The sequence below is a fragment of the Balaenoptera borealis genome, assembly GCF_965194805.1.
Source record: "Balaenoptera borealis genome assembly, chromosome: 9".
NCBI classification, from domain to species: domain Eukaryota; kingdom Metazoa; phylum Chordata; class Mammalia; order Artiodactyla; family Balaenopteridae; genus Balaenoptera; species Balaenoptera borealis.
The window spans coordinates 35,268,468-35,284,236 of NC_138873.1; the positions used below are offsets into that span (position 1 = coordinate 35,268,468).

General features: G+C 35.0%; 1 protein-coding gene across 16 annotated transcripts in view; it reads left to right on the plus strand.

The window, feature by feature from the left end:
- The window catches only part of ECHDC1 (ethylmalonyl-CoA decarboxylase 1), a 61,196-nt gene that overhangs the window by 30,259 nt on the left and 15,168 nt on the right, over nt 1-15,769 (plus strand). For 15 of the 16 annotated variants that reach the window (XM_082406249.1, XM_082406256.1, XM_082406259.1 and 12 more), the window contains 2 exons: nt 2,633-2,713; nt 13,849-14,342. In XM_082406249.1, the coding sequence (XP_082262375.1) occupies nt 2,633-2,713; nt 13,849-14,257 (490 nt within the window). In that variant the 3' untranslated portion in view covers nt 14,258-14,342. Of the gene's footprint in view, nt 1-2,632; nt 2,714-13,848; nt 14,343-15,769 lie in introns of those variants that run through there. The other variant, XM_082406252.1, reaches the window with a different exon arrangement.

Genomic DNA, 15,769 nt, shown 5'->3' on the forward strand with positions numbered 1-15,769 from the left:
CACATTGAATTATTCCCGATTGCCAGCTGCTGAAAAGTTCCAGGAGCTATATACAGGCCCACCTCAGAGATATTGCAGGTTAGGTTCCAGACCACTGCAATAAAGCGATATTGAAATAAAGCAAGTCACAAGGATTTTTTGGTTTCCCAGTGCATATAAAAGTTATGTTTACACTCTACCATAGTCTATTAAGTATGCGATAGCATTATGTCTAAAAAAAATGTACATACCTTAATTTAAAAATACTTCATTGCTAAAAAATGCTAACCATCATCTGAGCCTTCAGTGAATTGTAATCTTTTTGCTGGTGGATGGTCTTGTCTCAGTGTTGATGGCGGCTGACTGATCAGGGTGGTGGCTGCTGAGGGCTGGGATGGCTGTGGCGGTTTCTTAAAATAAGACACCAGTGAGGTTTCCTGCATCAGTTGACTCTTCCTTTCATGAATGATTTCTCTGTAACATACAGTGCTGTTTGATAGCATTTTACCCACAGAGGAACGTCTTTCAAAATTGGAGTCAGTCCTCTCAAACCCTGCCGCTGCTTTATCAAATAAGTTTATTTAATATTTTAAATCCTTTGTTGTCATTTCAACAGTCTTCACAACATCTTCACCAGGGTAGATTCCATCTCAAGAAACCACCTTCTTTGCTCATCCATGAGAAGTAACTCCTCATCTATTAAAGTTTATCATGAGATTGCAGCAACTCAGTCACATTTTCAGGCTTCAGTTCTAGTTCTCTTGCTGTTTCCACCACATCTGCAGTTACTTCCTCCACAGATGTCTTAAATCCCTCAAAGTCTTCCAAGAGATTTGGAAACAACTTCTTCAAGCTCACGTTAGTGTTGATATTTTGACCTCTTCCCATAAATCACAAATGTTCTTAATGGCATCTAGAATGGTGAATCCTTTCCAGAAGGTTTTCAAGTGACTTTGCCCAGATCCATCAGAGGAATCACTATCTATGGCAGCTATAGCCTTATGAAATGTATTTCTTAAATAATGAGACTTGAAAGTCAAAATTACTACTTGATCCACAGGCTGCAGAATGGATGTTGTGTTAGCAGGCATGAAAACAGCATTAATTTCATTGTACACTTTCATCAGAGCTCCTGGGTGACCAGGTGCATTGTCAGTGGGCAGTGATTGTTTTTTTTGGTTTTTATAAATTTATTTATTTTATTTATTTATTTTTGGCTGCTTTGGGTCTTCGTTGTTGTGCGCGGGCTTTCTCTAGTTGCAGTGAGCAGGGGCTACTCTTTGTTGTGGTGCGCTGTCTTCTCATTGCAGTGGCTTCTCTTGTTGCGGAGCACGGGCTCTAGGTGTGCGGGCTTCAGTAGTTGTGGCACGCGGGCTCAGTAGTTGTGGCTTGCGGGCTCTAGAGCGCAGGCTCAGTAGTTGTGGCACACGGGCTTAGTTGCTCTGCGGCATGTGGGATCTTCCCGGATCAGGGCTTGAACCCATGTCCCCTGCATTGGCAGGTGGGTTCTTAACCACTGCACCACCAGGGAAGCCCTGGGCAGTAATAGTTTGAAAGGAATCTTTTTTTTCTGAGCAGTAAATCAGCAGTGGGCTTAAAATATTCAGTAAAACATGTTGTAAACAGATGTGCTGTCACCCAGGCTTTGTTGTACCATTTATAGAGCACAGAGTAGATTGAGCATAATTCTTAAAAGCCCTAAGATTTTCAGAATGGTAAATAAGCATTAGCTTCAACTAGTAGTAACCAGCTGCATTAGCCCCTGATGAGAGAGTCAGCCTGTCCTTTGAAACTTTGAAGCCAGGCATTGACTTCTCTCTAGCCATAAATGTCCTAGATGGCATCTTCTTCTAATATAAGGTTGTTTTGTCTACATTGAAAATCTGTTGTTTGGTGTAGCCACCTTCATGAATTGTCTTAGATCTTCTGGATAACTCGCTGCAGCTTCTGTATCAGCACTTGCTGTTTTATCTGGCACATTTATGTTACGGAAATGGCTTCTTTCCTGAATTCTCATGAACCAGCCTCTGCTAGCATCACACTTTTCTTCTGTATCTGCCTCACCTCTCTCAGTCTTCATAGAATTGAACAGAGTGAGGACCTTGCTCTGGATTAGGCTTTGGCTTAAGGAAATGTGGCTGATTTGGTCTTCTATCTAGACCAATAAAACTTTCTTCCTATCAGCAGTAAGGTTGTTTTGCTTTCTTATCATTCATATATTCACTGGAGTAGCCCTTTTAATTTCCTTCAAGAACTTTTCCTTTGTATTCACAACTTGGTTAACTGTTAGCCAAAGCCTAATCCAGCGCAATAAAGCAAAGCACAATGAAATGAGGTGTGCCTGCATTATACAAAAACATCCATTTATTTGGAAGAAAGTTGATATGTCTATAGTTTAAAAATATATAATGATTTGGGGAGGTATTTTGATAAGCTTACATAGCATTTAGTATGAATTATTATACCTTCATTATTATACTGTTTTGCTCATGATACATTGGCTAATAGTTCTATACTTTGAGGTGTGATTATTTTTATAAACATAGTTCAGTAATTTTGTTTCTATTGCATCTTAAGTTTTAAAAGTATTTGTAAATTAATATCAAAATTAAAAATATTCACATCCATTTTTCCTTTTTCCTTCAATATACAGACTTCCTTTAATAAGTGTTGCACTAGTTCAAGGTCGGGCACTGGGTGGAGGAGCGGAAGTTACTACAGCCTGTGATTTCAGGTAGGCTAAAAACTGTGTTACTCCTTGCACAGGCATAATTAACATATGCTCAAATTCATTGTTTGCCTGAATATCAATATTTTATTTATTCTTAAACAGGATAATCAGTTAGTGAATATTTTCTTTTTGCCAATCATTAAAGTAGATAATTTTAGTCAGTCTAGTATAACTCCATAATTACTTCATTACTATGCATTTCAAAAAGTTAACAAAAGGATCTGAATAAATCAAATCCATATTAGCAAAGTCCCTGGGGAAGGAAACCAAGAAAATATATGAAACTTTAAGATTCCCAAGAATTATACGAGAAAAGTAAAGAACAAAAAAAACCCAGAGAAATAAAGAAAAGAGAAGGGAGAAAGAGACTGCTTAAGTCTTCCTCTTACGAATAACAAGAGGTTTTCTGAGAACTATTTCCTGTCTTTACTGTGATTTGTAGTAACTTTGTGGAGCTTTGGGGCTGATTAGGGAATTTAATTAGAGAAAGTTACTTGGGACCAATTAACCATTCAGTCCCTAGAATTCGTTTTAGTATTGGCTAGCTGTGCTTCATAGGAATGACACAATTTTGATAAGGCCTTCTATAGTTTGGTTTTGTGTGTATAAAACATAAATGTTCAGTTTAATGACTTGCTACAAAATAGGAACCTATGTAACCATATTATAGGTCAAGAATTGAAACATTACTGGCATTCCTGAACCCCCATACATGCACCTTCTAAGTCATAGACCCTTCATTTCCATCTATAGGAAACTATTACCCTGTATTTTATGATAATTACTTTCTTACTTTCCTGTATAGTTTTATAAGTTAACTATTCTATAACCAATATATTCTATTTTTTTTTCTGTTTGAACTTCATATAAATGGCATCATATACTAATGGAAATACTATGAGGAAAGATTCAGTAAGCTAATTCATGCAAAGTAGTAACATTTTATTGATATATTAATTTTTCTTTTTTAAATTTATGACAGGTTTCAATTTATAAGTTGAAATATATCACTTTGTATTCACATAAATCGGGATTTTAAAATAGTTTTGGTGTATAAGACAATTTACAAAGATCCCAGTCTCTTTGAACACTAGTAGTTACTAACTGGGGAGGATTCTTGTGTACGCAACGAAAAATGGCCATTTCACATGACAGTGACCTCTGCTGTCATCAGTGCAGATTGCATTAGGAAGCTACATTTCATTCTTTGAGGAGGAAGCAGTTATTGGCTTCATGGACAATATGAGACTAAATACAAATGCTCTGTGTGTGAAAGGATTAAATGCTTTCTCACTTTACCCTGAAACACAGGTACTTGTGGAATATATAATTTAAATATATAATTATATAATATATATAAGATATAAAGTATATATTTAAGTATAATTTAATATATTTAAAGAATCCTAAGGTATATGTGAGTATACATTATTACACTTAAAAATTCTCTACATAAAAAAAAAAAAAAATTCTCTGCATAAAAGTAAGTGCAAGTTAAAACTTTATAGATGTACTCTGGAGAAAGTGTGCCCTCTAACACAGAGTCTGGTGTTCATCTTTTAAGCATTTATTAGACTTTTGCATCATCCTTTATATTCATTCCTGACCTGTGTTTGGGTGCAGTTAGGGTTTAGGCCAAAAGGCAAAATCACAGAAAAAAATAGAAATTATTTAGTCCTTTAATACTGCTAATTTACCTTGCTATGTTATTCTCTAAATGAAGTGTCATGTGTTCCTAGAGCCTCATAAAATATTTAGTTATTTTGATTATGAGTTGTCTGAGGGTACTGCCCTCATCAGATATATTCAGTAACATAACCAGATACAGTCACTTTTCCAATGAAGACATACTCATTTGTGGACCAACTACTTGGCATATACAGACCCTCATATTAAATTGCATTCAGTAGAGTCATTCATTAAACATAGTTTAGCACCATGGCTAGCTAGGCACTGCCATTTAAGAAACTTGTATGTCTTGGGGTTTTGTTTAGTTTTTCTAGTAATACAGTTTTATTACATTTTATAAAATTTCTGATTCACAACTGATAAGAAATTTTTAAAAAATAGAAACTGATCCTTCACAAGAGAAGTGTGAAAAGCACTGTCCTAGACTATTCAGCCCTTTTAAATCTTTATACTAAATGCAAGAGTTCTTAAAAGATAAAGGCTAATAGAGAGGGTTATATACTGAAGTACATTACTAGCCACAGTTACAAGGTAGTGATAAATCAGTACAAATTACTCTAGGTGATTTTCCCCCCAACTTGATCAGTACCCTGTCAGTTATCTTCTATGACAAATTATGTTCTAAAAATACTTGCTTGTTATAAAAAAACCACCAAAAGCTCTCATAGCATTCTGCTAAAAAGATAAGTTCCTTCCTTAGGTTGGCTCTTTTTAGCTTAACTTTCTTACCTTGGAGAATTGCCTGGAATTCACTCAACTGACATTTTCATTCCTGCTGCTCTTCTATTACCAATGGAAACTATTTCAGAACATGAGAAATAATCTTAATATGAATATTTCAAAGAATTGAGCTCATGCACCATTCTAGCATTACCCTGCTCCCTGCCCCAAAACCCTTTAAGCACCAGCTGATAATACATGTAATGAATTAATATGTCAGAAACAGGTCTACATGGCATATATAGACCCTCATACTAAATTGCCTTCAATTGAGTCATAATTTTCATTTAAACTTTCTTAGAGAAAATGGCTTTTTAAAAACATTTTCTAAAGCAAAACATTAACTTATGAATTAAAAATTGGCATTCTACAGTGCTCACAGTCTCGTCACTCTAACATTATCTTTCCCTTAAGTGACAAAATTGATGAGGAAATAAAAAGCTAGAACTGTATTAAAATCATTTGCTTCAAATTTTTAAATGTCTTGATTAATTAAAATATCTAGAATGAAATATAAATTAAGAAAATATTTATTTGAGTATTAGTTTTCTATTGCAGCCATAACAAATGACCACAAATTTAGTGGCTGATAACAACATCAGTTTATCTCACACATGTATAGGTTGGAAGTCTGGCTGGGCTCAGCTGGGTTCTCTAAACCTGGTCACACAAGGCCCAAATCAATACGTTGGCTGGACTGGGCTCTGAGGGCTCTGAGGGAGCATCTACTTCCAGGTTCATCCTGGTTACTGCGGGCAGAATTCAGCCCCATGCACTTGTAAGACTGAGGTCCCTGTTTTTCTGTCAGCCTGTCAGCCAGGGGCCAGGCTTAGCTCTTAGAGGATGCCTGCATTCCTTCTCATGTTTTCCATGTGGCCCCGCTTCAGCAGTGGTGGGTTAAGTTCCTTTCATACTTTGAATCTTTCTCACTTTCCCCTCTGCATCTCTCTGACTCCAGCTGGAGAAAGTTTTCTGCTTTTAAGAGCTCATGTGGTTAGATTAGGCCCACTCAGGTAATCCAGGATAATGCCCCTATTTTGATGTATGTAACCTTAATTACATTTGCACAGTCCCTTTTACTATGTTTACTACGCACAGCTTCCAGGGATTAGGGCCCAGACATCTTTGTGGGACCATTCTACCTACATCATATAGGCTTGGCATAGAGAATATAGTTGCCAGATTTTTTGCTTTTATATTCCTATTTGATCACCAATTAAAATTGGTAACTTTGTTACTCTAAGCTACCTTTGTAAACTCTTTTAAAACTCTTATTTAGGTACTTTTTAGAAAACATTAATAATAGTTCCTATATACACCAAATTTATAAATGTTCATTGATATAAACATTATTTTAAGTGTAATTATAGTATGGTTTCTTAGATTGGTTTCAAGCTCAAGTTTCCAGAATGCGTTTTAGGAGGTACTTAGAACACTCATTCCTTGATTCTGCTGTCTTATTCCATATCATTCAAAAAAAGGGGGTCGGGGTGGGACAAAGGGGAGAGAAAAGAAAATCTCTCAGAACTACCCTAGAAAATAGAAAATGGCAAACTCAGACTGCTTGGCTTTTCAGCATCAACTTTTGGCGGTCAAAAGCATATAAACAGTTTAATTTCATGTCTAATATTTAGTTTTTGCTACTTAATTTGGTATAAGAGAGAAACTGGAATTGCATTTTTTGTTTGGAAATACAGTCAGCCCTCTGTATCTGCGGGTTCCAAATTCAAGGATTCAACCAAGGATTGAAAATATTCTGGAAAAAAAATTCCAGAAAGTTTCAAAAAGCAAAACTTGAATTTGCCACGTGCTTGCAGCTGTTGACATAGCATTTACATTGTATTAGGTATAAATAATCTAGAGATGATTTAAAGTATATGGGAGGATGTGCGTAGGTTACATAAAAGTACTACGCTCTTTTATATGAAGAAATTGAGCATCTGAGGATTTGATATATGTGGGGGGTCCCGGAACCAATCGTGGAATGGACAGAGAATTTTCCTATACCATATTATCACTTAAATTCACCGATTTTTAACACTTTGCTGTTTTGTTTTTCACCTCGTGTGTGTGTATGTGTGTGTGTGTATACGTATGTTTTATATATATATATATATAATAATTTTTTTTCGGAGAAATTTGAGTAGGTTGCAAACGTCTTGCCCTTTTGCTCCTTTAAACACACACATACTCACATAAATATATATTCTTTTTTAAGAACTAGAGTATTTCCTTATTTAACCACAGCACAGTTGTCAAATGCAGGAAATTTAACATTAACGCCATACTTTTATCTAACATGCTATCCATATTCCAGTTGTGTCGATTCAGCAGTAATATCCAGTATAGCACTCCTGGACTTTTCCTCCACTGCGAGGTCATGTACCACACTTAGTTGTCAGAGTTCTTCACATTCAGAACTGAGATAATTGTTTCTTAAGCCAATAAGTTTGTGTTATAACATCAATAGTAAATAATACAGGTGATGATATTTTTAAAATGTTTATTGTGCTTTCTGATTGTAAAAGGATATGTGTGCATTCCGGTGAGTATGAATCACCTGGGGATTTTATTAATACGCAGTTCTGATTTCATCTCAGGGGTCAAGCCTGAGGTGATGCTGATGTTGCTGGTCCACAGACCACACACTGAATAACAAGGTTCTAGATTATTTTGAAAATACTTATTTCAAACATATTTTACATATTGTAAAATATACTTTACTGTACATTAAAAAAATTTTTTAAAAATGTACAGTTAGAGACTAAAAATTAAAGTTGTTGCCATTCAAAGATAATTAGCATTAGCACTGTGGTGTGCTTTCTTCACATCTTTTTAAAACAGACGTATAACTTTCTATTTTTTAAAAATTAGGATCATATGACATAGTTTATATTTAATGTACTTGGAAAACATGAATTTAATAAATTTAAAATGTTCCATCAGTCTGGATTACTAAAATATCCTTCTTTGTTTCTAATTTTTCTCTATTATGATTAATGCTGTGGTAACTGACTTATAATATAAATAAGGCTTTGTCCTTTTGGATTATTTCCTTAGAATAAATCCTAGTACTTATTAAATAGTTCAAGTACTTAGTCAAGGGATGTGAAAATGTTTAAGGTGTTTGATATATGGTGCCAAGTTATCCTCCAGGAAAGTTTCTGCCAATTTATACAACCACCAGCAGTATATGAGTGTCTGAGAGCATCCTTTCTTAAAATGAGTATCACTTTTTTAAAAGATCTTTTCTAATTTTGATAATCAAAAATTAAATTTTATTTTAATTTGCATTTTTAAAGGTTTCAGTGAGGCATAAATTTTCACATGTTCATTGATGTGTGTGTGTGTGTGTGAATTGTCTGCATTTTCTTTTTGCTCTTCTTTGGAGTATCCAAGATTTAGCTGTTTATACACTGGATGAAAAACACATTTTTATTCCTCCATCTCCCTAGAGAAATAAAATTCTCAATTATGCAATTTAGAGCCTGCCTATCTAATTTGTTTTCAATCTCTAACATTGCTTTCATGAATATAAATAACCCTCAGCCAAAGGTATTAGCATTTCCAGCTGCTACCCATTAGTTCAAAGTATATTACAAAGGGAGCTATAAACAGCTTTGTCCCAAGGGAGCTACTGTAGGTAGGGTAGCTCTTTTCTTAAAATACTAACTTAATAAGTAAAACACAAAATACACATAATATACACACTTGCACAAATGTGCGCGTGCACACACACACCAACCAGCACATCCCAGAGTCATTAGAAAACAAATTCCATTTTTGCTGCGGCAGTGCCTGTTCTCTAAATATGCGATGTCCACCTTAGGAAGCAGTCATGCTGCCCACGCATGTTGCTTTGTTTTGTAGTTATCACCGTATTATGCGGAAAGACTTATTTTAGAGCCTGTGATATCAAGAAAATGCACCTCTGAGCATGCTAGGATTACTGACTATTAAAATCAGACTTTATATTCCCAAAACATTTTACTGTCTGTTTCTGTCTCACTGTAGCACCACCACCACACACACACACACACACACACACACACACACACACACACACACACACACACACACACACACACACACACACACACACACACACACAATATTCACTCATTCAACCACATACTCTCTTACTCAAGCAGTCTCTTTGCATAAAATACTCGGAGCCTCATGAGAACAATCAGCTGAGAGCAGGAAATCAGAACAGTGAGCTATGGGGAGAATCTTTGGGGTCTCTCCTTCTATTTTCCTTAATTTGTCTTATGTTGTGATGGCAGGTAGAAAACAGGAGGAAGGAGGTGCCAGGAAAGTACATGCACAAACAAATAAGTGTCTGTGTTCAAGGCATGATTTTAAAGTATTGTTTGTGGTCAGATATGTTGTTGCTATTAATTTTATGTGCCATATTTCCCCGTATCACCAGTTTGCTTTGTTGTATTTGGTTTGTTCTTAATACCATGTAAAAGGACCAGCAATTTCTGGCCCTAAAGTTTATTTAAATCAATGATTTCAGACTTTAAATTTATGATATCATGTGATTTAATTTTGTAACAGGACTGCTTTCTTTAAAATTTTTAAATATTTCAGCTTTTACTTATATTGCACGGTATTCCTTAAGTTAGTCTTAGAGAGATATATGTCTATTTTTCTTTTTTTAAATCAACTTGGAATCTTCTGCTTCAGCCATATCTATAACAGAACACAGTTTTATTTCTACCTTTATTTGGAAATGAAAAATTGTATATATTTTGTATTCTCCATTAACAGATACTGAGGAAAGGTAGTATATCATTATTAGCTGGGCTTCCAGTGCGAGTATAGCTCTTTTACAGTCAATACTTTAGGGACTGAGTGAGTTTAGTCCAGGAAACAACTTTATAATGTCTTTCTAGCAGAAACACTGCTGTATTTGTAGTGACTTATTTATTAATGTAACCAACTTGATAATAATAAAAGCTAGTACAATTTTTATATTCCAAATAAAAGTATAAATAATACTGTGTTCTATAGATGTGGCTCAGAAAATTTCACACTGATTTTTTTTTAAACATATATAAACACAATTCCTCTAAGATTCTGTTTAAAAGAATTGTGGTGTATGTATGTTCTAAGTAACTTTCATATATTAACCATTTAATACTCATGGTAATTCTATGGCATAAGTACTATTGTTATATCTATTTTATAAACAAGCATACTGAGGCCCAGGGATGTTAAGTAATCTCCTCTTCCTCATCCTCTTTATACCATGTGTCTTTTTTCTTTGCTGTATTTTTCAAGGTGTAAAATGCAGCCGGTCTAGTGGCCAAGCCAGGCAGTCTGGTTTACATCTATGCACTTCACATCAAGGCTGTACTCTATCCTAATGCAGTTATTTATGTGTTTCTCACTCTTTGCCACAGAGATCAGTAAAAGTACCTTTCTTTAATAATAAACATTTTTTAAAAACTTTTTTATAGCTTTTACTAAAAAGCTTCCTGTTTTAGTAAAATTTGGTAATTGTTTTAAAATTGTTTTTCTTGAATACATTTGTTCAAAGTCCTGCAACTTATAGCTAACTCATCAGAAAGTAGTAGCACAATGAACAGTCCTTTCAGGTATCAACATTGACTTTGCAACACCTGTCAAAGGTGATACTCTCCCTCAAGTTATGGGTAGTTTTTCCTATAACACTGATGCATCCATACTGTAACACCAGGTAAATCCACATTTGATTAATTTCCTCATCTCCCCTCTCCCAAGGTGTCACAGGAAATTTTCAGCTTTGCCAATAATAATGACACTAATAAACAGATGATACGTACAATTCTTTTACTTTTCAAAATAAGAGAGTTTAATATGGTTTTATAAATGAGTCGGCTATAAGGCTTCAGAATCTTAAGATTCAGGTCTTCCAGTTTTCTACGTAGATTAATAGATTATCCCTTGCAATAAATTACATTACAGGTGGTACCAGGTAACTGCATCTAAACTCTAGCAGTAATTGGTGTATAATCCTATAAGGCCTATCAGGAAGCAGTTTCTGTTTTTGGATGTATCTTGTTGATATGACGTTTTCTTCATAAATTCTGGTTATCACCATTGAAGATTTTATACTTAAACTAACTTTTAGGTTAATAAAGAGTATTGTGAAAGGTTGTCATCTGAATGTTCCATATTTCTCTCACTGTTAGACTAAACTACTTTGTGTTCTTTTGTCACTAATACATTTTTTGGTCATATTTTCTAATGTATTGATAATACGTACATCAGTACACAAGTACACCCTATGCATGACATATAAAGAATGGATGTCAGAGTTTGATCACAATAGGTATTTTTATAAAGATCACCTCAGGATTTGTTAGAGTTATAAAATATGATTCAAAAAATCATACCTCACCTTGTAAAATAAGGCAAAAGGGAAAAGCCACACATGGTATAAAGATGGTAATAAACATTCTTCTTTAGAAGCAAATAATTCCAAATATAAATATGCTTACATATATAACTTTTGTTGTCATAAGTTCATCTACGTTATCCCAACATCTAGAACTTTAACCAACTTTTATGTTCAGCTGATTTTAAATGAATTTTTCCCTGACATAATCCTTTTCTGTATTGTAGGCATAGATCTGAGCCATCAGTGTCAATTCCAGTATATAATTAGGAACCGTGACACATTTATTCTGTGAAAAGCCTTATAGGACTTTCAATATTAACAATATTCCTATTTCCAAGTCTATTAGACATTATTGTAATTTCTATTCTACTTTCTTAATTTTTGACCTTGATTTCTGTTTACTGTAAGACAGTACTCCTCTCACAACTTGGGGCTAGATTCAGATTAAGACACTTGTTCTTTCTTCCCTCACATTTAAAAATTATTTATTGAAAACTACTATTTTCATGGCTATTTGCTTCTAATAGCAGTTGTCCATAATTGAGGCAGATTTTCTCTTATAGGAATTCACAGCTGTGAAGAGAAAGTTCTCTTTCCCAGTGGGTTAGTAAATAGGCTTTTGTGAGAATTCTCTACTGGAATATTTCTCTTGATTAAAGGGTCAGAGACTGAAAGTCTGTTGTTCTTGGTGCTAAAAGAACCAAACCACCTGCAGCTAAGCATTGAACTCTTCGGAGAAAACCAGAACAATCTTAAAGTCTTCGTTTTTGTAATGAGTAGTTTGAAAGCAATAATTTTTCTTAAAAAATTAAAATTCAGACATGACCTCTGGTCCAAATTAGAGATTTTAACATAGTGACTGCATTGAAGCATGCAGTCCAAATAAAACTCATAGCTGCATTCTCTAAACAGTATAGCTTTATGCAGCCTATTAATACTACACACATATTTAACTGGCAAATGTGATTGCTGTGCCCACTAATCTCTTTGTGTTTATCCCCTTTTATTGTTCCACTTGATTATTAATCCCCCTATTCATAAAAGTCCCAAGATTTGGGGGAAATGAATCCCTGCTATAGGAAATCACTCAAGTCCAACCCAAGCCACTGTAAACTTTAATGGCATCCCTGCTTCCACTCTCATCTAGTTAACTGTTTTATGTACTGTGCGGTTAAGAGCACACATAATGAAGCTAACTTACTTGGATTTAAAATTCTGGTCCTGCTATAGCTGCATGGCCTTGGGTGCGCTATTTATTCAATCGCTGTTGCCTCTGTTTCCCTCTGTAAAATGAGCATATTACTGTACCTCACATGGTTGTTCTGAGGATTAGTTAACATAAAGTTCCTTAAATAGTTGGTGTGCTATTAAATGCTAAATAGGCTACTCTTACAAAACATCAGATACTACTCCTTTGGTCAGCCTCCTCCTAAAGAGCTTCACACTTTAAAAATAAAACCTGACCACCTGTCTGAGTGCCTATAAGCTTACCTGTCTGATTTCATCCTCCATTACTCTCTGTTGGCTCTATTCAAGCTACATTAGCCTGTTCCCCAGAGATACTAAGCAGTTCTACTTCAAGGCCTTTGCACTTGCAATTCCCTCTTCCTGGAATTCCCTCCCAGAATTTTGCATCGCTCACTCACTTGGGTAGCTGCTCAAATATTCAGAGGGCTTCTCCATCTCAAATAGCACACACCCAACACACATAGCCTCATTCTCTAGTTCCTTGCCTCATTTTCTTTATAGCATTTATCACCACTGACATTATATTGTTCAGTGTCTTTCCTAACAGGAATGTAAACTCAGCATAGGGATTTTATTTTGGTCATTCCTGTAGTCCCGCATCTAGCATTGGTAGTGCTTAGGAAATATTTGTTGGAAGAGCGGATCAATCAATTCTGAGTTAAAAAAAAAACATTTTTTCTTCCCCTGAGGACTATTGAGTTTAACTTACTATGCATTTTTTTTCATGGTATGCACCTAACATTCCTTACTCCCATATTTTCACTTTAATCCAGGTTTTCTCAGTAGGCCACCACTCACTTGAGAAAGATACACTTCGGGCTCTTAGAAGTAAACATAAAGATTAGATTCTTATATGCAAAGTAAAAGATAAGCGAGCACAAGAATGTTGACCTTGTTTTCAAAGGGAAGTGCTAAATACTGTGCAATAAATTGAATTCTATACTTAGCCAGATTTTTTGAACATTGTTTTTAATACAACACATCTACCTGTAAAGATCTATGGAGATTTCAGATCAGATTATGAATAGGTAGTACTTTGTGACTAAAGCATATATAGTTTCAATTAAGTTTTTTCTTTTCTCTTCTGCAGATTAATGACTACCGAGAGTGAGATCAGATTTGTCCACAAGGAGATGGGTATAATACCAAGCTGGGGAGGTACTGCCCGGCTAGTTGAAATAATTGGCAGTAGACAAGCCCTCAAAGTGTTAAGTGGGGCCCTTAAGCTGGATTCAAAAAAAGCTTTACAAATAGGAGTGGTTGAGGAGGTCTTGCAGTCTTCAGATGAAACCGAATGTCTCAGAGAGGCACAAGAGTGGCTACAGCAGTTTATCAAAGGGCCACCAGAAGTAATTAGAGCTTTGAAAAAATCTGTTTCTTCAGGCAAAGAGCTTTGTTTAGAGGAGGCATTACAGACTGAAAGAGATCTTTTAGGAACAGTTTGGGGTGGACCCGCAAATTTAGAGGCTATTGCTAGGAAAGGAAAGTTTAATAAATAGTTTTTAAAAATATGTACTGCAAGTAAAACTCCAATGATTAATATGTATAAAAGTCAAATGATATTAAATATGAATGTCAAAACTACTTTGAAGGCTACTATTAGTATTTGGGTTTTTAACAACTGTTTGAATACCTGAGCTCATCGGCCTAGTTTTCAGTCTATTTGGGTACTTACCAAGTAATTTTGAACATCTGACTAAAATATGCAACACTTTCAGCTTAAAAATTATTAGCAATTCCCAAATTCCCATATTAGTTCTTAGGCTATAACCAAAGACCAGTTTTTAAAAGAAAAAACTACACAAAATCTATTTCTGGTGTTATTTTTCATAAAGTCTTTGTCTTACCTTACCTGGAAATAATTTACAAAAATAGCTTAATGAAACTTAGCAAAAGTGGAGAGGGGTCAGGGGACAGGAAAATATGCAAAGGTTATGATTAGTCCTTTTCTTCTGCTCCAAGCAGCTGGAGTAAAGAAGTCATGGGGTAACAGCCCTTCTTTTAAATAAAGATGCTCCTCACCTCAACCCTCTACAAATTTGGACCTTATTTATTTGATCTTTTAAATAATTATTAGATTTCTATTTTAAATTATCTATGAAACAATGATAGTCACCATATAGAAAGTCTACTAACTACAAAATTGGCCAGTTCATTTGTGTGCTCCAGAATTTCCAAACCAGTAGTTAAGAAGTACTATAGTTTACATAGTAATCAAATTTAACTTTGATCAAAACTGCCAAGGACTGCAGAGACTCAGGAAGCACCCTGTAACATACATTTGCATTTTACATCAGATTTCTATTTTTTTCTGAAAAGTAGCTAGCATTTCTTCTTTTATAACTAGCTATCTTTTAAAAGTAAAGTTAATAACAATGTGCAACTCAGACTTTTATGATCATCTCAGTAATACAGACTTTAAAAAACATAAGTCAAAGAATTAAGTCCTAATTCTAACCTATCAATCACAACAAGAGGTAAAAAGATGGACCTAGAGTCTGTCATACAGAATGAAGTCAGAAAGAGAAAAACAAATACCGTATGCTAACGCATACATATGCAATCTCAAAAAATGGTACTGATGAACCTAGTGGCAGGGCAGGTATAAAGACGCAGATGTAGAGAATGGACTTGAGGATGCAGTGAGGGAAGGGGAAGCTGGGACAAACTGAGAGAGTAGCACTGACATATATACACTACCAAATGTAAAACAGATAGCTAGTGGGAAGCTGCTGCATAGCACAGGGAGATCAGCTCAATGCTTTATGACCACCTAGAGGGGTGGGATAGGGAGGGTGGGAGGGAGGCTTAAGAGGGAGGGGATATGGGGATATATGTATACATATAGCTGATTCACTTTGTTGTACAGCAGAAACTAACACAACATTGAAAGCAATTATACTCCAATAAATATGTAAAAAAATAAAAAATAAATAAAAGTAGTGACAGTTTATATTTGCTATTGTAACATTCAATTCACCTTTGAAAAATCATATTAAAGACAACTTGCG